At 40.9% G+C, this 26,368-nt stretch overlaps 1 protein-coding gene across 2 annotated transcripts in view; it reads right to left on the reverse strand.

Annotated features, from left to right (window-relative positions):
• Positions 1-26,368, reverse strand: part of SUFU (SUFU negative regulator of hedgehog signaling) — a 120,241-nt gene that overhangs the window by 81,883 nt on the left and 11,990 nt on the right. For both annotated transcript variants that reach the window (XM_077823272.1, XM_077823271.1), the window contains exon 3: positions 9,400-9,536. In XM_077823272.1, the coding sequence (XP_077679398.1) occupies positions 9,400-9,536 (137 nt within the window). The remainder of the gene's footprint in view (positions 1-9,399; positions 9,537-26,368) is intronic.

Raw genomic sequence — 26,368 nt, forward strand, 5'->3', positions numbered from 1 at the left:
TCTAGAGATAACTCAGAAGCAGTCCCCGATATTGTATTTGCTGTTCCATTCATGACTGTTACTATTACCTGTATTATGGTAGTGCCTAGAATGTGCTATGTGCTGGCTGCACAAAGAAACAGTCCTTGTCCTGAAGAGTTCACAAACTAGAAGAAAATCTGACAGTTGTCACTGCCATTGCAACTTTTCTACCTCCTCTTCATGGACAGTGAAACCATTTTCATGCCAAAAGAAGCCAGAAGACCACTACTGCATGAGGAGAGGGGGTGAAAAAAGAGCAGAACTGTAATAAAACCCCCTTAAGTGAGCTCTGCCCAGAAAATTCACAATGTCAAAACAGTAGAGAAAAATGTTTGATATCAAAGACTAAACGCAACAGTAATAAGGCTTCATGAGAGCCCTATAGTAATTATATCATCAGGGAAGCAGATAGGTGTTTAGCCCCCTCCCCAACTCGGATCTATGTTTAATAAAAAACAAGTGTGCAGAACTGAATCCTGGGACCCAGACAGACACCCTAAGGCTTTACCCACTCTCAACTTTCTTAATTTCCCCACCACTGCTACTGCAGGGCCAGCTCTGCTGGTGGGAATATGAACATAGCTAAGCCTGTGGTGTTTTGACTAACATCTCATCTAGATCTACTTCGAGCAGGGTTAGATGATTAGTTAAAATGCCAACAGGCAGTCTATAGTAATGTTCGCAAAAAGAAAAGGAGTCCTTGTGGCACCTTAGAGACTAACCAATTTATTTGAGCATGAGCTTTCGTGAGCTGCTGTAGCTCACGAAAGCTCATGCTCAAATAAATTGGTTAGTCTCTAAGGTGCCACAAGGACTCCTTTTCTTTTTGCGAATACAGACTAACACGGCTGTTACTCTGAAACCTATAGTAATGTTTTCATCCCTGGAACTTCATGGGTAGTTGAACCAGTGGGAAATTAAGAGAAAAAGCTTAGCACAGACATAGCTTAAGTGTATTGCTTGTGTAACTCTCGGAAACCTTTATTTCAAGAGAGTGCACATATCCATCCCTACAAAATTATGATTCAGAATCATTCTAGATATAGCCAAATAATTTTTCTTTAGTCTTTTTAACGTTGGTTGCCTGATTTCTGCCTCCAGAGTTGTCATTTGTCTTTTCTAGATCACTGGCACCATTCGCACAAGCTTATCCATATACTACCACATAAACCTTCACTCATATATGCAGGGAGTGCGAGGGTAGTTCCATCTGCACACAATCAGTGTTTGGCCATCTCTCCTGTGAGCGTCAAAAATGTCTTCAATACAGGGCTCTCTCCCCACTCCCCCTCGGGTGGGGGGGGGGCGTATGGGAATGATCCCTCTAACAGGAATTGGGCTTAGACCCAAATGATTTCACATGGACCACTACACAGCTATCAGATCGTGACCATGGGCATGCTCTCCCCAAGCAGCCAAGTACTTGTGGATACATTTATTCAGATGGCTCATGGATTTTCACTGAAATGGTGAGTGTGCTGCTGTTTACTTCTATGCACATACGATATGACGTATGCGTGTGTGTTGCTATGGTTTAATGTGTATGATGTGTGTGTGTTTAACATGCGCCTCCAAAAGCGGTCAAATTTAAATTCCTGTGCACGCTCCTGGATAGTGATAGGTTTTGGCCATGCCCAACTTCGGCTAAATTGGAAACAGGGACTTTAACTTACGTTTCCACACCCCTTCACAGAACTGAACCATGCAGTCTACTTACAGGGCTGAGCTCTACTCACCTAAGGCAAACAACTGGCCCACAGTATATTTTATAAGAACTTCACTGTGCAAAAGAAGTTCCAGTGTTTATGTGCAGCAAAGCTAACTGCATACCTGCTTTGTTAAAACAAATATATAAGTTGATTTATTCTTTTGTGGAGTTGAAACACAGGTAATCCCCTCCATTTCTACTCTAAAGTTCTGAAATACTGCAGGGAAGACAGGGCCAGTTCTACACTGGGAACTGCATATATGTTTCAGAACCATAGCAACCAGTAAAAAATGATAAATGAGTCTGGGGTTAAAAAAAAGCAGAGTCAGAAAAATAATATGAATAACTAGGCAACTCTCTGGCTTTATTCAGCCTACTGGGAGGAAATAAGCAACATTTTATAAAAGCTAGACAAATCTCATTTGTATTCAGGGAAGCACCCTTTTACAGAAGAATGTGCCTGCATAAAAGAGCATTTAAAACCATGCATGTAAAAACAGTCATTTGGACAAAGCATAGACTTGTAGATATTAGTGACTTTGAGGGGAAGTGTCTAGTGATTAGTGCAGGACTCTAGGAGCCAAGATCTTATGAAGTCTGACTGCTTTGAGTTGTATGACCTTAGTCAAATTACTTAATCCAAATGAGTCTCTCTTTCTACAGAGAAAATTAACATGCCTGCTACCTTCATGGGGCTATTATGACAGACTTAATTAGTTAACGTTCATAAAGCAGGTTTAGATAGTCAGATGATGTTACTACTCATTGGAATTGGGATGAAGATGAATTTGGGCAATCATTTTAGTTGTGTTTGTTGTTTTTAAAGAGATGCTCAGACAGCTCCCATTGACTTTAACACAGTTGTAGGAGCTCTGCACCGTGTGTGTGTGTGGGGGGGGGTGGGGGTGGGGGGGGGGAGGAAGAGCGCCTTACATTATGCCTAAGTAGTCACCATATTCAGATCCACATAACAGTGATAACTTCTTAAATCACTTACATGCACAGAAGCAAAATTCTCCACCTTGCTAATATGAAGCAAGTTTTGCCAGGCAGGTAAGTGCCATGAAAGCTCTGTCAGTTCCTCACATCGCAACATTTGTTACCTGCAGCTCAGAGCCACTCAAAGCTGTGAAATTTTTTCCTACAGTAACTTTGGAAAAGGAGAACCCAAAAAGTTATTTCTTCATTTTTTATTTTTTTTTAAACATACTAAAGATGAAATTCTCACTGATCACTAGAAACAAGGGCCAAGATATGTCAATAGGGTTTTCTGAAGCCTAAATTCCTTTGTTCTAATTTTTATGGTAGTCCAGATGACATTGTTATTGACATGTGTGATTGGTATTGGTAGAATCAATTCTATGTAGTAAATGTTAAGAAATTTAACAGTTTAATACTTATCAATAAAGAATAATTCAGTGACAATAATCTAAGAGACTTGAGATTTGAGCTCTACTTATAAAAGCAACTTCCCTTCATGTGGTAAAGTAACAACCAAAAATCCACGTTAAATTTTAGCACAGGCTGCCCTGCTTAATCAAGGTCTTCCTTTTTATCATCACTTGCATTACCCAGAGTGCCTAGAAGCCCCATGCATGGACCAGGACTGCACAGTGCTAGCCGTTGTACAAACACAGAAAAGACTGTCCTTGTCCCAAGGAGTTTACAACCTAGTGTTTATTGCAACAAAGAGCTTCTACAAAGAGGCATACTTTGTTAGTCATATGAATAACTAGACACATCATAAGTCTTAAATACTAGTGTTCAGTATTTAAAATAATTATTTTAAAACAGTCATTTACAGATTTTAAACTTTTGAACAATTTGCTAGCAGGAAAACCACAGAGAAAGTTTAAGTGTGCTTAATCTGTAGAGGTCTCCCTTTTAAAAACCTGAATTGCTGCTAATATTTTTTAAGTCAATTTGATTTAAGAAACTGACAAACATTTATTGCAAAAAGCTTCACAGACAATTAATATGATGCGTACTCTGCCTTGCTGTTTTTATGATGTACCATTTACTGGCAGATCTTTCCAAAATCCAACTGCTTGCATGCTGTAGGAATATAACTGATTTGTCTCAGGCCAAGAGACATGGAAACTGTACAAGTTCTCAGATACCCAATAGATTAATCTTTGTGCGACATGAATACAGTACTACTTTCATGTGGCAATTAGGTAGATTATTGAAAACAATTAGACTTGACTTGAGAATGAAGGTATTGCATAGTTTAATTTAAAAAAAAACACTTTCAAAACTGGTAAAACTATTTTATTACTGCAGCATAGAGTTAACCACAAACCTAAAAAGCCTTGAACAGATTTTCCATTGGAGCAGTATTCCCTCCCCTACCCCACTCAGTTTGGAGTGAGGCATAAATCTGTTCTACCATGAGATATTCCCAATGTAACCATGAACCATGACGAGTTAAGGTCACTGAATCGTGAACAGTTTCATTTTCAAAGTTTCTAGGATTTTTTTTTTTTTTTTTTTTAACTAAAAATAACAGAGTTGGAATTTGTGGTCATGGTCAAACAGTGATAAAAATCAAGAACAGATAAAGCCACAAATAGAAGTAAGATTTGCAAACTTGGCTTTGTTGAAGCAGGGGAGCCAGTGCTATTTAATCAAAAGCACAAAGCATCAAGTGTTTGTTACAATGAACAGCAAAGTCAAAGCTTGAAGAATTCTAAAAATTGGTGCAGAAGACAGATTGTCTAAAGTAAAGCAGCAATGCAGAAAAAGTGAAAGAAACACGAGTGCGACACTTGTGTGCTTAAAAGTGTCCATCACAAAATATAATGCGACTTGGGTGAGAGCACAGGTGCCATCTGTGAGAAGTGTTCTAGAATCATGGGTAATGTTATTTTAAACAGTAGTTGGTTGAATTTTGCCCTTTATGTCCTTCATATGAAACTACTCAGTAACAGTGAGGGTATAATGTCATCCCATGCCCCCATATCCTATAGGATGTGGTAAAGTATACCTATGACAACAAAGGTTTCAGAGTAACAGCCGTGTTAGTCTGTATTCGCAAAAAGAAAAGGAGTACTTGTGGCACCTTAGAGACTAACCAATTTATTTGAGCATAAGCTTTCGTGAGCTACAGCTCACTTCATCGGATGTATACTGTGGAAACTGCAGAAGACATTATATACACAGAGACCATGAAACAATACCTCCTCCCACCCCACTCTCCTGCTGGTAATAGCCCATCCAAAGCGATCACTCTCCCCACAATGTGCATGACAATCAAGTTGGGCCACCTCCAGCACAAATCCAGGCTCTCTCACCCTCCGCCCCCCCCCACACAAACCCACTCTCCTGCCGGTAATAGCCCATCCAAAGTGACCACTCTCTTTACAATGTGTATGATAATCAAGGTGGGCCATTTCCAGCACAAATCCAGGTTTTCTCACCCCACCCCCTTTTTTTCAGCAGGAGAGTGAGTTTGTGGCGGGGGAGTGTGAGAAAACCCGGACCTGCGCCGGAAATGGCCCACCCCAACCATCATGCACATTGCAGGGAGAGCGGTCACTCCGGACAAGCCACCACCAGCAGGAGAGTGAGTCCGTGGGGGGGGGGGGGGGGGGAGGGTGAGAAAACCTGGATTTGTGCTGGAAATGACAACAAACTGGCTTTTATTCACAGGTACGATCTTACCTCTAATACAGTGCATAGTGAGCACTAGAGGGGTGTAAATTCTAGACCATGCTAGCGTGTTGTGCGCTAACCGGCCCCTGCGGACCCTATTAGGGTCCACAAAGTTCCCCAGTATGCGTTTGAAACATGATTACGTCCACAAGGGCCAGTTAGTGTGCACTAAAATTTATGCCCCTCTAGTGCAGACTATAATACTTAGTCCTGCCTTAAGTGCAGGGGACTGGACTAGATGACCTCTCGAGGTCCCTTCCAGTTCTATGATTCTAGTGCACTGTGTAGACGAGCCCTAATTCATTAACTGGCCCTACAGCTTTGGAGCCCATTACCAGATGTGGCTTTGAGACCCCCACCCATACACTGGGCCAGTTTTATCTTTTCTACTTGTGCAGAGAGTGAAGTGCGGAGCATGACTCTAGTTGTTTTGATTCAGCAAATGCTTTAAAGGTCATTTGTAAATATTAAAACCTCCACAGGTTTAAAAAGTTCTATTGATTTGATATCCAGGTCCTTACCCAGGCTGATCACGGTGGCATTTGACAGCCACACCACGCAACAGGATGGGCATAGAGTTCTGAGTAGGAAACATCTGAGCATAAGAAAATGCTGTTAGTGCCATAATGTGCCTTGGGCAGATTGTGTTTCAAGGAGAAAGAACCTACTCTGAAACAGGTGCGTTTTAATATTCAGCGTATAGCATTAAAGTTTTGCCCAAGACCAAGGAAGGGAGAAAAGCAGGACAAAGCAGAATTATCCATTTCAGCTTTGCAAAGTGATCAAGACAAGCTGAAAATATTCTCATTACCCAGAAAAAAAGGACTATTAATGTCAGTTTCCGCCTCCCCCACAAGCACAGAGGAGGCTAGAGGTAGGCTACATGACACAAGATACAGCTGCTCTGAGCTGTCAGTCATCATTATTTGTATTATCATAGCGCCTTGGAGTCCCACAGCAGAGGTGGCTGGTGGGACTGAGTGGGAGCGGAGCAAAGTACTGAATTGTATCAGGTGTAAGGGCAAGAGACTGAGCTGTGAGGGGAAGGGGCGGGTGCATTTAGATTCCCCAGGCATTACTTGTGGTGACTGGTGGGAATAAGAAGAAATCCACCACTGAGCATGCCCTATGCCAAATTCATTTCAAATGTGTCCGTCAGTGCTCTGACCCGATGTCGATGATTGAGGGAGATAGGGTCTGAGCTTTTCAGCTACAGTAAGGTAATTCAGAGACCTTTATTTACGCCAGAAAAGCAAGTGATAAGAGTTTGCCGAACAAGCTTTGTAGCAAAATAAACTGTAGTTTGATTACTCATTGAGCAACACACAATTTCCTTCTATTTTGGGAAAGAGATGGCCTCTCTAATGCTTAGTTATAGCCTCACAATTGTAAGCTTAGCTGCTACCATGAGGGACAGTTTACTTTGCAAGTTAATCCTTGATTTACATACTTTTTTTTTTTTTTTAAATTGTGTAAGAACCACAAACAGTCTATTAAAAACATTTGAAGCGTGTCTGGAACACAAGTCATGAGGACTTTAAAGACAGCATCAATCTGAATCAACAGAGGATAATACTGAATGTCACGGACCAATTAAAAGTGAAGTACATAGCAAAGACAAATGCTCTTTCCAGAGAATATTCGAAAGCTGGTTTTATGGTTTCAGGTCTGAAAGATGGAGTTATGTATTTTGAAGAAAGCATGAAAAGTCCTCTTGTAGAGAATCTGTTCTAAATGGCTTAACACCAATTACACGTACACAACCTGTCGTCTGCTGCTCACGCAAAATGCACAGAAACAAAAAATGTCACTTTGTCCACACAAAATTCCTGTTACTGGATTGCTCCAAGAAATGCAACATGAAGAGATTCAAAAGTTTGTCTCTTCGACTAACATGGTTTACATGGCCACTAAGTATTTTTTTTAAATCCTGTCAAAACACTACTGTGTACACACCTCCTCCTGTGGAGAATGAGGACAAACAAGCGACGGATATTAGTCACATAGCTCAATGCACAAGTGGAAGGCGCTCAGACACTATGCTGATAAGCGTGGTATGAGAACTTATACAGAATTTTAGGGATTTGAAATGCTACAAAAATGGCCTTAAATCTTGATTAAATAATATTAACGTCGATAAGTGAGACATTAGAGGCAATTGCAAAGTAAGAGGCAAACATCTCAGAAGTGCATGAGAAAAAGCTAGCCTTATTAACGCATCCACTGACAGCAAATGCTTTAGAAAGCTAGATAAGAGTTGCATATATCAGATTTAGGTGGGAAATCTTGTACTCCCACCCAGACTCTGAATCTGGGACAGCTGATGGGAATCACATGGAATACAACTGCTTTAGGAGTTGTGAGGAACCAAGGCAAAAAATCTCAAAGAAGAACAACTGAACCTGAATTGCAATGATGCAACAGTGAAAATGGGCCTACACACCACTTCAACAGCCAAATTTAGACAAGATGTCTTCATTCCACCCGGCATCAAGTGACATTCTTAAGATCAAGACAAGTGATTTGTGGGTAGATTGTTCTGTTGAGTCAGCATTTGAAAGAAAGCAACCATGTGAGTATTGCTACTGAGCGCAGGGGGGTTGCACTCGTGATCAGCAATAAGGGAGTTGACGGTGATCATATTTTTTCTGGGCCCCTCCAATTTAAAAGTCCTGACTGAAAAAACAGCACAGAATCAGAGAAGTTACGGAGCAATTTATTAGCTGGCAGAGAAACAGTTACAAATCTGTGCGTGTTTAGTAATCACTGATTTAGGAAGCTATTTTAACAGCTAAGAACCCCAAAACTGGATCAAAAAGGCATTCACTATATGCACAATCACTCCACAGAATCCCATGTATAAACACAATGTGAATTGATACTCTACCCAACGGGCCATTTACTGAACCACAGAATCGTAGAACTGGAATGGACCCCAAGAGGTCATCTAGTCCAGTCCCCTGCACTCACAGCAAGACCAAGTTATCTACATCGGGGTTCTCAACCTGTCTCCCCCCCAACATGCTATAAAAACTCCATGACCCACAACTGTGTTTTCTCATATCCAGTAGATTAAAAGCCAGGGCTGGCATTAGGGGGCAGCAAACAGGGAATTGCTGGGGGCCCCATGCCACAGGGAGCCCCACACAGCTAAGTTGCTTGGGCTTTGGCTTTCTGCCCTGGGCACCAGCAAGTCAGATACGAGGCCTGCTCTCTTGTTTATTTTGGCGGGCCTCCTGAAACCTGTTTGCAGCTCCACAGGGGCCATGGACCCACAGTTGAGAACCACTAATCTAGACCATCCCAGACAGGTGTTTGTCTAACCTACTCTTAAAAGTCTCCAATGATGGAGATTCCACAACCTCCCAAGGCAATTTATTCCAGTGCTTAACCACCCCGACAGTTAGGAAGTTTTTCCTAATGTGCAACCTAAACCGCCCTTGCTGCAATTTAAGACCACTACTTCTTAACCTATCCTCAGAGGTTAAGGAGAACAATTTTTCTCCCTCCTCCTTGTAACCACTTTTTATGTTAAGTTCAGTTATACTGTACCACATGGGAAAGCTGACATTTCCTAGGAGATCTTCTATATCACTGACACAGCCCTGAGGATTTCCATTTGTCTCATCTTTAACCCCTGCCTCCCTAAGACCTCATATCACAGCCATCTTCTTCCACCATTGAGCAGCTCCTCATTTGTCTAGAGGAATCACTAACAGGTAATCCCAAAGACTCCCTTTCCTATTAAGGCCTAACCATTCTGTACCTTCAAGCAGCTCACGGTAGGGGGACCTAGATCACCTGTACAGTAGCACAGAGATCTACCAGTTGGCTGCTAAAAGCAACACATTTATTTTGACCAAACAGCATTTTCACACAAGACAGATCTCAAGACTAAAATGGCAGAGATTTAATTGAATAAATACAAGATTCAAATCCAGCACTTTGATGTTCACGTAACCCATCAGAGTTAGAGTGATAGAAAACAAGGCAGCAATTGTTTAATGTTACAGTACCTGACTGGAAGACGTATCTGGCTAAGCCTTGCATTAACTCTGCCGGCCATGTAGGTGGTGCCGACTCCCCTGTCTCTCTCTTTAGTCGAAACGTCAACTCGAATCCAAAACCACTTGGCCCATCCGTTCCTGTAAATCTGGAGAGAAGGAAAAGCAAATGGGTCACATATTTCTCCTCAACAAGGGTGGACCTTAGGATTAGGTAGATGGGAGCAGCAGCAGCAATGCTGGGCAATGGTTTTCAAGAGGTTGTGCCTTTTCTTTTCCTCCTAGGACGAATGAGGAGTTGAGAGCTTCTCTAGTGGTGTTTAAATGTACATGCATCCAAATGGCACAGAATCATTAGGTTAGCCAGCTCGTTTCTGCATAAAACTAATACAGTAATTCAGACAGTAAAAAAAAAAAAAAAAATCTAAACTCTATTCTGGCATATGGCATGGAATATTCTGTACTGGGGACAGGTCGACAGAAGAAGTGGAAAAAGGTGAAAGTCTTACTAGAAGCACTGATTTAATCCCTTCAGATACTTCAGTGTCCGTTGTGAATGTCAGCAGCCCACTGCAACTAGCACTAGAGGTGCATTTTGTCCAGAGTATCCAGGTAAGGTAGGCAGCACTGAAAACGTTAAACAGGAAACTGACTGCAGAAGAAACCGGGTGAATGCTTGGCCAGTTACTTTGGTAGGAGTTAGGTGGCAGGTTTGTTTGATTGTATCTAGCAAGCTCTACTCAGGAGAGTAGGGCCACACTGGCAGAGGTAGGGAGATCAAGTCTGAAAAGTAGGCCAGGCTGTCCACTGGGAAAGTAGTATGGCTTTTGATATGGTCTCCCATGACCTTCTCATAAACAACCTAGGGAAATACAACCTAGATGGAGCTACTATAAGGTGGGTGCAGAACTGGTTGGAAAACTGTTCCATGAGAGTAGTTATCAGTGGCTCTCAGTCAAGCTGGAAGGGCATAATGAGTGGGGTCCCGCAGGGTTCAGTTCTGGGTGCAGTTCTGTTCAATATCTTCATCATTATTTAGATAATGGCATAGAGAGTACACTTACAAGTTTGTGGACGATGCAAGTGCTTTGGAGGATAGGATTAAAATTCAGAATGATCTGGACAAACTGGAGAAACACTGACATAAACAGGATGAAATTCAATACAGGACAAATGCAAAGTACTCTACTTAGGAAGGAACAATCAGTTGCACACATACAAAATGGGAAATGACTGCCTAGGAAGGAGAACTGCGGAAAGAGATCTGGGGGTCATAGTGAATCACAAGCTAAATATGAATCAACAGTGTAACACTGTTGGCCAAAACCAAAAAAACCCAAACATTCTGTGATGTATTAGGAGTGTTGTAAGCAAAACACAAGAACTAATTATTCCTCTCCACTCTGCGATGATTAGGCCTCAACTGGAGTACTGTGTCCAGTTCTCGGCACCACATTTCAGGAAGGATGTGGACAAATGGGAGAAAGTCAAGAGAAGAGCAACAAAAATGATTAAAGGTCTAAAAATCATGACCTATGAGGGAAGACTGAAAAAACTGGGTTTGTTTAGTCTGGAAAAGAGAAGACTGAGAGGGGACATGGTAACAGTTTTCAGGTATATAAAAGGTTGTTACAAGGAGGAGGGAGAAGAATTGTTCTCCTTAAGCTCTGAGGATAGGACAAGCAATGGGCTTAAATTGCAGCAAGGGCGGTTTAGGCTGTAGAATCTCCGTCACTGGTGGTTTTAAAGAGCGGTTATACAAAAACCTGCCAGGGATGGCCTAGATAATACTTAGTCCTGCCTTGAGTGCAGGGGACTGTACTAGAAGACCTCTCCAGGTCCCTTCCAGTCCTATGACTTCTGGCTTTACTATCATTAGTCCTTCACTCAGAGTTCTACATTTTACACTCACACAGAAAGGAAAATGTCTGACCTCCCAGATGCCGAAGACTGACAAAACATCAGACTTGCTGTGAAATTTCTAAGCCACATGGACAAATATTTAAGTCCAGAAAATTTGAGACCAGTTAGTGACGCTAGCCTCCTTCATATTAATGCCATCGCATCCCTTAGTTGCTTGTTATGGCTGTGCCATGAAGTTTAAAGCAGGCATAAGAAAGATGGATTTACAGACAGTATACAGGCATCACACAGAAACAGGCCTTCATAAGCCAGTACCGTTCTGTAAGTTGCATAAATTTGCAAGAAACTTTATGGTAACTGGCAAAGTTCACGGAAAAAGTGAATTTCTTGGATCCAGGTCCCTTGCTGACATCTATGAAAGATATAATGCAGGAGGTGTTAACATTTTATTTATACTAAAAACACCCAAACATGGCGATCAAAAAGCTCACTAAAGTATTTCCCAGTTGTGGTGCAGGGACCACCAGTGATGCTCAGAGCACTTCCAGGTGCCATAATGGCAAAGAATTTGTCTCTTCACAGAGATGCTTTCCAGAAATTCTGGGCTGGACAACAGCTCTCAGGGTTTTGAGACTAACAAGAAAACCCAAACCCAAGTATTACTGTGTACTTACTCTCCAGAGCTGCATCATCATTAGGCTTGGCAGAATTTAATTTTATTTATTTTTTTTTTTTTGGTAACTGCAACAGATTTTTTTGGTTTTTATCTATTTAAATTTACAGTTGTAGGAAATTACAGGGGAGTCAAACAGTAGAGTATCAGACAATTATTTAATGACAGTAGATATTTAGATTCAAAAAGTTAAAGCTTTATAACCATTAAACACACAAATTGTCAACATCACATCAAAATATACAATGTAAATATCCTTAAATCACACTAAGTTCTTAAGCAGCCTTAAGTTTCTTTCTTTGCCTATGTGTAAATTTTGATTATTAATGGAAATATTTTTCATGGGTTTGTTGCACAGGGAAATTGACATTTACAGATAAAAGTCAAATCATGCCAAGCCTAATCATAACTATCTTTGTTGGGGTTTCTTTGATGCAAGTTTGATCCAATTTGCAGATGATGAAACTGGAGAGGCAGCAAATATACCCAAGGACAGGGCCAAGCTATGAAATAACCTGAAAAGCTTAGAGCCGCTGTAATTGCAGGCAATGAGAGAAGTTACTGAAAGACTAAACACAGGGGAGAAAACAAACAGAAAAGAAAAGTTAGATATCTAACTAAGCAGCTCTACCCTACACACTCAAGCATGTTCATTTTCATCTTGACTACTTAATACACTCCATAATATGAAGAATTTGACAATCACTGGCATAGAGATATCTGCTGCAAATAGGACAGACCTGCTATTCAAGAATGGCTAGTCAAGGCATGTAAATACATAATTCCAAGAAGCTAATGTAGCTTGCAGTAACAAGCCACAATAAATGCATAATTACAAACTGTACATAAACCATGGAAGTGCTTATTAGTTACACAGAAAGTTTGGGATCATGGAACTGAATTTTGATTAGTGGAGCCTGTCTTAAGTGACCACTTATGAGGACCAACAAAAAAGGCTGCTTTAGGGAGGGAAGGTGGGCAAGGTGATATCTTCTATTGGACCTACTTTTGTTGATGAGAGAGAAACTTTGGAGCCAAAGAAAGCTCTTCTTTGGGTCCGGGAAAGGAACTCACAGGTCACACCAAAATGCACGGTGGAACAGATTGCTTAGCATAAGTAGTTAACACATACTGTAAGAGACCATTCAAAGCAGAGTGGCCCATTAACACCTCTGCAGTCATAGGACAAAAGGAGGGGGTTAGTGGGTTACAGGTTGTTGTAATAAACCATAAACCCAGTGTCCCTGTTCAGTCTATGATTTTTGGTTCGAGCAGCGTAATGAATTTAAGCTCCTAGGCTTGCCCTTTGAAAGTGTTGTGCAGTAAATCTGCGAATACTGGGAGAGCCAGGGGTTCGACACTCCAGGGAGAAGCTCGCAGATCTCGGGTGTGCTAACTTGTAGAGTGTCAGCAGGGCCGCTGAGGCCCGGAGTGGAGGACTTGTGTTGCCCATGGCTGGTGCCCGTGCTGATGCATGGCAGGCACAGACAAAGCTTCCTCACACTAAGGGCAGGGAGTAGTGGGGTGTCTTACAACTCTTAGTATCCCCAGGAAGCGTTACACTGTCCTAGCTATGAAGAATGTTCTCTTCAAGGCCACTTTCAAGCTTTACATCAACTGTCATGTTCAATCACTTGACGCTACCATATAACGTGATCATCTAAATTACCATATTTATTGTTTTAGGGCAAGATGCACAACCTTCTCTCAAACTGGTGAGCGCTTACACAAGCAGTTCCACTGAAGGTATTGGGACTATTTGTGTGAGTGCTCACCAAAATGTGTAAGGTTTACAAAACTGGGTTCTTCACTAATTCTCAGTCTGTAGATATCTAGTTCTAATGTAAAGAACAGGAATCTTAAAATACAACGATAATTTTTACTGAAACAAGCACAAAGACTTTCTTCCATATTTTAGCATGATGAAAGTTTACTACTTGAGTATTAAAAGGAATCTCTCTGGCAAGCAAGGAGATGGTTTTGCATGCTTAAACATGAAATGGGAGTAGTGCAAAGTTCTGAAGAGAATCAACTAGAAAGTTTCATTTTTGCCTGAAAATTTGGTTCCTTCTATGATTAGTTGTAACACCCGAAGTTATAGAAATGCTCACTTAAAAAAAAAAAAAACAAAACCCAAAACAGTTTACCTTACACATTTGACAACACTTTTGTATAAAAAAAAATCAGTGCTTTCATGTATCAGTTAGCAAGGGGGAAATTTACAGAAGAAACCCTTATAATAGGGAAGTGTAGAAAAACTACATTTTTTTTTTTAATTCCAGGATATATTACTTTTAAAAGGTGCTATATCAGCAACCTGGAGTTTGCTTTAAAAAAAATAATAATAAAAAAAAGTTGACTTGGAAATTTCAAACTGATCTTACACAGTTAAAATTCTTGTAAAGCAAGATAGATCGCTGCAAGATTATGTCCCCAGTACGTGAATTCCAAATATATACTTTGAAGTGTGTTATTCAGTTGCTCAGCTTGAAAAAGCTGCTATAAAGCAAAGTGCATGATTCTAGCTACAAATAATTGTTTATCAAAAAAGTCCACACACATGCCATAAATTAATCTGTGAACAAGTTACGCAGTAATGAAAGTAAAAAGAAAAGGAGTACTTGTGGTACCTTAGAGACTAACCAATTTATTTGAGCATAAGCTTTTGAGATCTACAGCTCACTTCATCGGAGGAATGCACCCTATGAAGTGAGCTGTAGCTCACAAAAGCTTATGCTCAAATAAATTGGTTAGTCTCTAAGGTGCCACAAGTCCTCCTTTTCTTTTTGCGAATACAGACTAACACGGCTGCTACTCTGAAACCAGTAATGAAAGTGTTCACGTATGTGACTATGAAGTCTACACAAAAGGGACTGTTTAGACCACCAGTGTAGGCTAGCACCCCAACTGTTACCTTCCAATGGTATATTACTGGCAATCAATTTTACTACCAGCTAATTTTACAGGATAATTATCAACCTTACCAAAAGTTATTTGAAGCTTGTTACTAGGAAATGAAGAAAGAATCAACACCATTCACTTGACCAGGATAGCAAACCCTCTTTTCTCCTCAAGTTTTTATTCTGTACTATAGATTACCCATTTTAGGTTTTTTTTAAAAAGTTAAAACTTTAGATGAAACTTCAGTTATACACACCGAACAGTTACGAGTTATCTACTTTAGGAAACATGCTCTCTTTTTGCAAAAATGTGACAGCTCATAATACTTAACATGGATGGTTCTTAAGTTCTTATTTCTTAACTCAGCATTCAATTCTTTAAATAAAGCATGCAATTACTAAGAAAGATGACTATTTGCATAGGTCTTTATTCCACTAAATAAAACTGAGTCAGCGATAACAGAGCTTGTATTTGAAGGCCTGATTCAAATGGTTATATTCTTGACAAGTGGTCACTGAAAAAAGACATTGTACTGAAAGGAAACAGATGTGATTCACCAGTGTTCTATTAACATCCAATGGCAATAACAATTTATGAAGTGTAAGTCGTTAATCTGACGCGTTTTACTTTTAGCTTTGTAATTTGTTAAAAAATTAATCCTGATCAGTGTGTAATTTCAGAAGCCAATCTATGATTGTGATAAAATCCATACATATTTACTGAAGGCCTATTAAGAATTTTGTATAAGTAAAATATCGGGTTAATTCTTTTTTAATTTCCAAAAAAAAGCAAGTCTTGTTTTACTTCCAAAATATAAAAATACCCCAGGTATTTTGAACTGAAAACCACTTTGAAAAATGGCTAACAATCTCGAATAAAGTCAAAGCTGCTGCTTCTACTCTCCCATGAACAACATTCCCAAATAAAATTCTAAATAAATCTGACGTAGTCACAGTAGTTGCTATAAGAGTCCATAATAAGCGAAAGTGCTTAAATCCTGTAGACACTGAGATCCAGCTACACTATTTAAGAAATGAATTTTCTCCTCAACCAATGACCGTACCATTGTCATGTCTAATAAGAGTCCAATTCAACCAGAAAGTAACCAGATAAATCCGTAAGTCAGTGAGAATCGGAGACAACATAAGACCAGGAGTTCAGCAGCCTCTCATTTGTTCTCTACTGGTTTATTTTCTCCAGCTCCTCAGTAGTTTCATATCCTATTCCTCCCTGCAAAGTCTCTCCATGGGTATGTCTTGACAGGCAAACACTATGTTTCTCAGCTGAGACAGATTAACATAATAGTACCCCTAGGTTGCGATACAACCAGCTATCATGGCTTCAGACATGTCAGTCTGAGTCTTTCCAGGGCTTTTCAATAACATTAAGCTAACTTGAGTGAGCTAACACATTTGACGAATACACCATTTTTGCCCCTCAAGACAAAGTTCATGCGTGTGACAACAAGGTGAAACTGACAGGATGTTATTCCTTCAGTACAGAAGATTTGAAACTCACCTCACTGTACCAACACTGTAGTTCTATTAATTTCTTTATACTCCATCAGTAGGAGAATCGCTATACATTAGTTTGAAGGTGTTTCAGATTTACAGTAACATTAAAGTTTAGACATTTAGAAATTAACACTGCAGATGGGGGGAGGGGGAAGGAGGAAACAGGGTGGGAACACAGAACTAAAATTTTGTATCCATCCATAGACTTCAACTGAGAGCTCTAATACAGCATTAAGTTTCTATACTAACAGAACTGAATACCTCACATAGTTCGGTTTATGCCTTGTTACGGCTGAACTATGCACTACTGAGTGAAAAAGATTTTACCAGAAAATAAAAGTGCTAGGAAGGAGGAATATTTATACTTGTCCCAAATTCCAGAGATACTAGACAGGAGAAAACAAAACCAAAAAACCCAACCCTCTAGGTACATCCCATTATTTTTGCCTCTTCCAATAAAGGAAGTATCCTGATTCCTAAGCATTCAGCTAGCCATATTTTCACAAAACCAGACATTGATGAGGGAATTCTTGGCTTGCTACATGTCCACTGGCTAGCACGAGTGACATGCATCAAGCAGTTTCATATTTTAACTACAGCAGTAATGGAAGGCTCTTGTATCTGCCAAGTCAAATCCAACCCCATATTTAATAGTAGAACCTTATTTTGCCATATGAATAAAAATAAACCTTTTGAAAGCCAGAATCATATACTACATGCCATTCTTTGGTTAAGAAATCCCTTTATCTGTTCAGCAAATCAGACCAACGGAACAGTCCACATTTTGCACACATGCTGCAGAAGTCTGGCTTGCTCTTTTAATGGGGTAAGAGTTTCACTGATCATGACATGTAGTTCTAGCAAAGGAATCCAAAGAAATAGAGGCCCCTTTATTTATAGATCAGCAATAGCCAGCTTCCCTGAGCCCCCTGCCACTCAGTGCTCTGCCAGGACCTCTCCAGAAGCCACACACAGAGAACTGAAAAGCTGCTCCCCTCCTCAGCGGAGTATCCAGGGTGTTTTTCACATCAAATAACCCAGCTTTAAGAGGATCAAAAGCCAAACTAGCACTCTGCATTAAATCAGCGCTAAAAACTGGAGCCTTTTAGTTTAAATCAAAGCTGCTTGCCAAAGCGTGTATGTTCTCACTGTAGCAAGAAACAAGAAAAGCTTCTTTTCATTCCAGTGCAAAGATGGCAGTATTTCAGTCTGCTTTTAAAAGCTATGGGAAAAAGAGAGACTCCTGGACAAGTAGCAGAGTGTACTGGGTGTTTACTTTTGAGAGTGAGTGTATAAACATATCAGGGTTACGAATCCCTGAAAATGGGCATTCACAACTGGAAACACTGACCCTTAGCTATAGCCACGCCAGTTAGCAAATGAGAAGCACTTCAGAATAATTTTTAGTTTAATTATAGCTTCACTTTGGTAAGTTACAGAACAGCTCTAAACAACCATTTCTGGCCCCAATAATAGGATCAATCTTTCCCAAGAAAACTGGGCTAGCAGATAGGGCGCTGACCATTGATTCAGAAGCCCTGGGTTCAATTTTCAGCTTGGCCATGTACTTCCTGTCTGACCTTGGGGAAGTCATTTCAGCTATCTTGTGCCTCTGTTTCCGTCTGTAAAATGGTGATAGCGCTTCCCTATCTCACAGGGATGTTGCAAGGATTAAATTGTATTAATTGTGAAGCACTTGGATACTATGGCACTGAGGACTATACAAATTACCTAGACAGAGCTCCCATGACTCTGACATCAGCAACAGCTACTGTTACTTTCTGTGCAAAGTCAAGAGTGTTCCAAACTCTGCTCCACAAGGGAACAGTAATTGCCTATCTACCCTGTTGCCTTTGTAAGTATTAATTACTGTTAGTCTGTAATTTTCAAAGGATTTTAGTTATTCATTCAAGAAGTTAGCTATGGTACAAGGCCATTGACAGTGAGTTCAGGTCACCTCCCACTTAAGTCAATAAAAGCAGAACTGGGCCAAAGTATTTTAAACTCCAAATTCTGGTTACCCGGATAAGTTTTACAAAAGATAAACAGGACAGTAAAATGGAGATTTTTCTGACGTGCCAGTGTAGGTCTTAGCTTTGTTAAAACTCTACCGAAAAATCAAAAGCGCTGCACTAGTGCACAGGAATCCAAAAGGGACACTAACCTGTCTCGAGTCACAGTCCCAAACTGCGTGAAGTCCAAAGTTTTAGAGATCTCATTTACATTTCACCATTTCTGCCAAGTTAATAGTAATATTAAAAAGCTATTTTAAAAAAATATTTAAGGGACCCCCGCAGGCTATGTACCAGGATCTCAGTTAAATGACCGTCCTACAGTCTTCATTCTCAGCAAAATATTGGGTAAGAGCTGATTTGCTAACACAACTGCTCGGATTCAAAGGGTCACCCTGTTAAAATAAAACCACAGAGGCACTCTATGCTTTTCCACAGGAAGTGATATACACTAAAATAAATATACATTCCAAAGGTAAAAAGCTACCCCATCTTGCTTAAATCAGGAAGTGACTTGAGAAGACACATTAAGTGAGATCCTACAAGCCCGTGCTGCATCAGACCATGAGCAAAGGGGAAGGAGGGTGAATATTGCAGACAGCCTGGGGAAGGAATGAGTGGACAGTAGCAAGACAAGCAGAGGGAAATGCACCAGGACACAATAGGGCTTCTCCGCCAGCAAATGCAGATGCTGCAGTCTTTTGGGACCTCCATATTCAACAATCCTGGGCTCGACTCCCATTGCAGTCCCTATGCCTCTCCCCTCAGGGCCCACATGCCTACCCCTACCATCCCACACCAGAAGAAAGCATGGACAGCCACAGCTTCACATACAGCAACGATGGCTGTCAGAGGTCAGTGTAAGTGTAGGTTAAATGGATGTGAATGTTCTTTCCCCTTGTTAACTTTGCTTGTAAATTGCCCAGATTTTTCTTTGCGCTGGTTTTGTTACCCAAAATTCTATTGTTTGGCAAATAATTCATCTTTATTCGTTCCCAACGTATGCTGCAAAGAGCAATGAAAGCACCCACTTCAGTATTTGTTACTGTGGAGTGTGACAACTCATAGTATTAGTGATACTAACAATCATTAATGTACGCAAGTACAACAAAATTATTAGGTGCATTCTTAACAGGCCCCAAAACAGCAGCGCCAGGTAGAGGTTGAGCAATAATGCATACATCACAATGCATTACTGTGGCTCACTGTTAAAGTGCTCTTGCAAAGCCACTCCATCTCTGCCCTACCCCCCAGTGGCAAGTTTCCCCCCTTTGTTTCATAGAGATTATGCAAGCAGCTATAACCATTGGGATTTTTTTTCACTGAGATCCAATCTTGTGCGTATCCAACGCCAGTGTCCCTTCGATCTACCAAAAGCACATTCAGCAGTCATTCTGCACCTGCTGAGCTGGTAGCTGAATCTTTCCTCGATGCTGTTGAGGTAGCCAGTATGCGGTTCCATGAGCCAGGGGAGAAACAGGTTGTCTGGGTCCCCCAGGACCATTATTGGCATTTCAACATTGCCAATGGTACTCCGCTAGTTGGGAAAGAAGGCCCCTGCTTGTAGCATTCTGAACAGTACTGCGTTCTTAAAGATGCGAGAGTCATGCACCTTCCCTGACCAGCCAATGTTCATGTCAGTGAAGCATCCCTGGTGACCCCCCAGCACTTGCACAACCATGGAAAAGTAGCCCTTTCTGTCGATGTACTCTGTGCAAGGTGGGCTGATGCTAAAATAGGCATGTGAATGCCATCTAATGCTCCACACCAGTTCAGGAATCCCATTGCGGCAAATCCATCCACTATGTCCAACACATTGCTGAGACTCTCAGTCTGGCATAGCAGGAGGTGATTAATGGCCCCATGAGCTTGCATGACAAGACACCCCACAGTGGATTTTCCAACTCCAAAAGGATTCCCACTGACCAGTAGCAATCCAACGTTGCAAGTTTCCACAGTACAATTGCCCCTCGCTTCTCCACTGTCAGTACAGCTCTCATTCCGGTGTCCCTGGGCTGGAAGACTGAAGCGAACTTGGGACACAGATCCAGGAACATGGCCTCCCACATCCAAAAGTTCTGCAGCCACCATTTGTCATTCCAAGCCCACATTACAATGCAATCCCAGTCAGTGCTTGTTTCTCAGGCCTAGAAGTGGTGGTCCACCATGTGCTGCTGATCTGTGAATGCCATCAACAACCTTGAATTGGTTCTCCATCTGTCCCCCAGCAATCATGTTCCCTGCTGATTTCTTTCTTCTTGTGGCTCTGTAAATACCGGAGGATTGTGTAGGAGGGACGACAGACAAATAATCCAAAATGAATAGCTGATATAACTACTAATTAGTTTATTACAATAATGCCTAGAGGTCTCAGCCAGTGATCCGGACTCTATCACACCATGCACTATACAAACATTGGTGTCTGCTATTAGTTCCCCCCCCGCCCATCGGCTACATTATGTAGGTAAAATAAATCATATAGGAAGCATCTTTAGTGTATCACTTGGATTCAACCTAAATCCTTAATCATCACAAAGAAAAATTACTCCAAAGCAAGGAAAGAGTCTTGTTAAGACACTGACTGAAACTCAGATTTAGGCTGTAGTCCCAGCCATACCATATACTTCCTGAATCCTGAGTGATTATGGTCAAGTCACTTAATTTGATAGCTGTTTCCCCATCTGTAAAGGTTGGGATAATACTCCTTTACCACCCAGGATGATGGCAAGCTTTGTTCAGAAAATGTAGCAATGAGCACCAGAGAAAAGTCTATACATTAAATAAGGAAAGAAACCCCAGCCTTAGCCCTGATCTCATTAGAGCAGGGAAAGGCAAAGAATTAGACCAACAGCGACAGGAGAATACCAGAAGGGAAATTCAGATAGCTGAGACAGATGAACTACATTTTAGTCTTAAATTTTAGGCTTCTCCTGAAAGTTTATCCTTCTTGTAACCCTTAAGCTTTCAGGGGCATGGATTCTGCAGTGTACTTACTGCTGTCAAAAAGCTGTCTTTAGCGCATTATTTGTGCTGCAACCTTAAGAGACAGTTTTTACACAAAGGATAAAATCCTGGCCCCTCGAAGTCAACAGAAAAATTTCCAGTGGAGTCAGGATTTCCTCCAAAGATTTTAGTCAAGAGTAAATAGCCTGGTCTCTTTGCCAAGCAGTATTAGTTTTGGAGAGTCAGTTACTTGCTGAAACAGAAATAGAGAAGTTTCATGGAGATGCACATCAAACAGCTACGTATATTTATAGCACATTTCAGTATCACCTTCATCATAATAATATTATAATCATAACTGCACTAATCCAGAGTATTTACACCTGAAGGAGGCATAAACTATACTGCAAAATGCGGAAGCCAAGCATACAGCTTTTCACACCCATTTTGCTAAACAGAACTCCCCATCCATGTTTCAACAGTAAAATTCTCCATTACCCATAAAAGAGATTTTAAACAGAGAAGTGAAGCATAGCTGTACATACAGATGTAAGTAACGTAGGAAACATCAATTTAGGGTTGATCCACATGAGGCAATTTACTGGCATTAGTGTCATTATGTCAACGTAAGCTAAACCAAAGAAAGTCCACTGCGATTCCAAATAAGAGTAGCTACATAGGGAGTAACATCAAGATAGCTAATGACAGGATAGTTATACTGGTACAGTAGCACTGGTAAGTTTTCCTGTGTAGACAAACCTTTAGTCAGTGCAAAAAAAATGAAGAGTAACTGGAAAGTTAAACTGAAGTTCAATACAGACCTCTTTCAAAGCAAGTTATAAACCAGGTTTATGCCACAGAATAAGCGGTAATAGAACATCTATTATGGCATGGGATTTAGATGGAAAATTGTTTCTACCATACCACTGTGTCAGGGGAAAAAAAAACAAAAAAAAACAAAAAACCACCACACACAGGTGTGAATCAAGACATGCATATCTTGCATTGTTTACTTTGTTAGCATAATTATTTAGGCACTAAAGAAAGAAAGAATATATTCCCCCTTCAATATTGGAGCAGGAGCGTCCACACAACTAGAAAAGCTGAAGTAACAGCAAGGTCTGGGGGTTGTTTAATTATGCCAACAGGAGAGCTCTCTCCCATCAGCTCAGAGCAGCTACATGAGAGCTTACAGAGGCACACCTTCATCAGTGCAGATGCACCACTGTAAGCCCTCTAGTGTAGATATAGCCTGAAATGGGGCCTTGCATCACATGGACAGTGCCTGCATTCTATTCACCACAATTTATCCTTTTGAGAGGGTTCCAAGAGTGCCTGTGATCAGACATATCCAGAATCTGATTCTCTGTTACTACACAAAGTATAGGCTCATTTTCACCAGAGCAAAGTGAGCGTAACACAACTAGTCAGAGATGGTAGACTGTGCATTCACATTACACAGGTATAAATTACTTAAGGCAAAGGGTAACAGAAAATCAGGCCTTCAACGTCTAATAGAGTGTGATCTACCTGCACCAGAGTAAATGCAAAAAATTTGACGACGGGGGGGGGGGGGGTTCTGTAATTCTTATGGTAATGTCCAGCAAGTATACTGTTGGGAGCAGCAAGTTTTCAAGCCACCAAGCCATCCCAGACTATTTAGGATGGGATTACAAAGAAAGCATTTGAATAGTGAAACTGCTGACATAAGAATAGTCATACTTTGGGGAGCTAGACGAGAAACTATTCCCACCTATGACAAATGCCCTTTCCTTATGAGCAATGGTGGATATTTTCACAAGACCTCTGTTCTTAAAATGTGAACTACAAAGAAAAACTAAGCAGCAGCGATAACCTCAGAAGTTTATGCAAGTTATTGCCACAAACCAGAGAGAGGCATTTAGAAGAGATCTGAGGTTAAGACAGTTTATTTTCCTTTTGCACTTTAATGAAAATTTCTTACTTCCTCCTCTATAAGTAAGGAGACTTTCCTTCCTGTCCGGCAATTGTATATATCAAATCAAGCCCATCCACACAACTGGAGAGTTTAATATGAGCCACTGTCCAGCAATGGAAGCGGAGCATCTTGTTAGGTCCACTTTACCTTTCAAACTCCTATAAACCTCCTTATTTAGTTTGTGTTATTCTTGTTCCCCCATCAACATCCAAGAGTATCCAGGCTTACAAGTCATGGGTATGACTGGTTCTCATTTTCAGAGAGATTACTCATTAATGTGTTCCACCTATTAGTGCTATTTGTCTACTAGTATACCTAGTTCTCCCTCCATCTCCACTCTTCTCCTCCAAAAAAATTTTCCTTCACATCTTTTTATGGAAATCGAGCCATCCTCAAAGTATTCTTTTCTTGAACATGCTCCAAATCCACTAAACTTTTTCTAGTTGACATGGACCTGGGTCCTAAAGCTCCAAGCTGTCATTTGAAGAAGTTGGATTCCCAATCTCTTCCCCTGGGCTGACAGACAGCATGTTGAATGAGGTGGGACAGCTCTGCCTCTCTGCACCAGTGACCCATCAGATAGGTTCTGAAGGAAGCCCTGCCTCTCTCAAAGGGAAAGCATTTTGGATGAACACACACAGGCAGAGGATGTGCTGACAAACATTCAAGTTGAATTTTGAGAGGAAAAAAACCTCTTTGGAAATGTGCTGTCTTTCTTCAGCCGCCTTCATTGTGTGTCAGGAAAATGTTTTTGCATCAGAGAGAAGATGTTTATCCTACCAGGATGCACATGCAGATGTGCTGCTGATTGGAAAGCTGGCTTTGCCTCCAGCAATGCAGCGCTATAAACCTAGTTACATTCATTTTATTGAAAACAGACCATCTTATAAATTCAAACGACTGGGCTGTAAATGTTATAATTCCCCTCAACGCTTCAAAAAAAGTCTAATTTCCAAATCCAACACAGTAAGAATGTGCTTTGGTTCCAGCCTCTGCACGCACACATACAACAGCACAAGGCAGACTTCTCGGTAGGTGGCCCAAGCCGTCTGCATTATTAATGGAGCTAGCTACCTCAAACAAATGACATTTTGAAACCAAATACGCTTGGGGGGGAAGGGGGATGTTTCCACATGGTGACCATAGCTTCAAGGGAGGTCTACCTCCAACACAGAATCAGAAGTTTTAAACAGCCCTCGTGCATTACCTCAGTGGGGTGAGGTATCTGTGGAGTGCGCAATGGTAGGTGTGATGCTTGGTTTAAATTATTTTTTCAGATGTATCAGATTTGCTTAACTAAGCCAACGTACAAGAATAAAAACGACAATTCATTAGGTATATGGATTCCGCCCTCCCTCACCCCATCCCTCAGGCAAAAGCCTGAATGAAAAGAGGAGCATTACTTTGACGGTCAATATATTTCATCTCTGATCGACAAGCACGGGAGGAAGGCAGAGAGGGGGAGTTCCAGAATAAAATGCCCTCCTCCATAAACTCAAGACTTCTTACCTTCAGTCCAACTAACTTAGATGTAGGACAGTTGACTCAAGCTCCTCCCCCTCAGTTGACCTTAATACTCAGCTCTACATTTCCCCCTCCCCTGTAGCAGATGTTGTCCCAGGTGATGATTTTTGGATGAACTGGCTAAAGCTCAATTTGTGACAAGACAAAGTGATGGTGGTAGAAAGTGAGAAGCATTTGAAAATGAGTAGAAGTCTGTCAGAGCAATACTGGGCCTCCAGAATTTTACTGGACTTACTGGTGCTCTGTAACACACATCTCAACACACTGGTCAGAAACACCTTTCATTTTTGCCGGCCAAGCGACTGCAGCTTCCTCAGATATGGACCCAGATGTGATGACTCATACTCTAGTCATCTCAAGGCTGACTACCGCAAAGTGGTCTACCTTGGCCTGGCTATGATCATCACAGGGTAACTGGAGTCTTGACATTTAAGCACAACGAAAGACTCTTCATTATTATAGCAAAGCCTAGATAAGAGGAGGCCACCAACCACCCTACTTTAAAAAAAAAAAAATCCTTGATATTAATGGGAAGGAGCAGAGAATTTGGTTCCACAATGGATACGAAAGCTACTATTGTTTTAATTGGTGCCCAGAAGTTCCAGCAGTGAGCACATTATGAAGCCATAGATCAGGAGCATCAAATCCATTAACTGGAAAGTGCAGAATTTAAGGTTTTCATTATGGGGTGAGCTGGAACAGAACTTCAGGTCTCCATGCCACCTTCAATCCCTAATGGATTTCCCACTGATGTCAACAGCACATTTGCACAAAGACCAAGGATAAAGATATGGCAAGGACTTCATTTAGTAACTACAATTTTTTATTTTTTCAGTACTTTATGCTTTACAGTTCTGGGCAACTGCACTTATATTGCCCTCCATAGTTTCTCCAGGGCACCCATTCTAGGCTCCCAGCTCCTCAGATGTCACCTCCCTTGGGCAGAGACCTGCTGCACAGCTCTCCACCTATACTGCGATATCTTCAGCAAGCCAGACTGCCTAAAAGACCAGCCAGTATCTGTGCTTTGCTCTCTCTCCCCAGAGGTTAGACACAGTATAATGCCTACAGTTGCAAGTTACCACAGCTCTTCATCAGCAAGCACATTTATCCTTAAGGGAAAAGCATTTCAGAGAAAAACATTAAAAACAATACAAGAACCTACACACATGCTGAAAAGCTTGCCGTAGATCTCACAAACTCAGACTCCAGGCTCTGGTAGGTGTCAACCCCGTGGGGGGGGGGGGGGGGGGAGTTTCACTTTCCGCTGTGGCATGGAACACGAGTCACTTACAGATTTAAACCAGGGCTATCAAGCTATTAAAAAATTAATTGTGATTAATTGCGCTGTTAAATATTTTTGGATGTTTTCTACATTTTCAAATATTTTGATTTCAATTACAACACAATATGAAGCGTACAGTGCTCACTTCATATTTATTACAAATACTTGCATTGTAAATAAAAAAAATATAGTATTTTTCAATTCACCTAATCCAAGTACTGTAGTGAAATCTCTACCATGAAAGAGAAACATAAAAAATGTAGAATTATGTACAAAAAATAACTGCATTCAAAAATAAAACAATGTAAA

This window comes from Eretmochelys imbricata, chromosome 7 (genome assembly GCF_965152235.1).
Source record: "Eretmochelys imbricata isolate rEreImb1 chromosome 7, rEreImb1.hap1, whole genome shotgun sequence".
NCBI lineage: Eukaryota > Metazoa > Chordata > Testudines > Cheloniidae > Eretmochelys > Eretmochelys imbricata.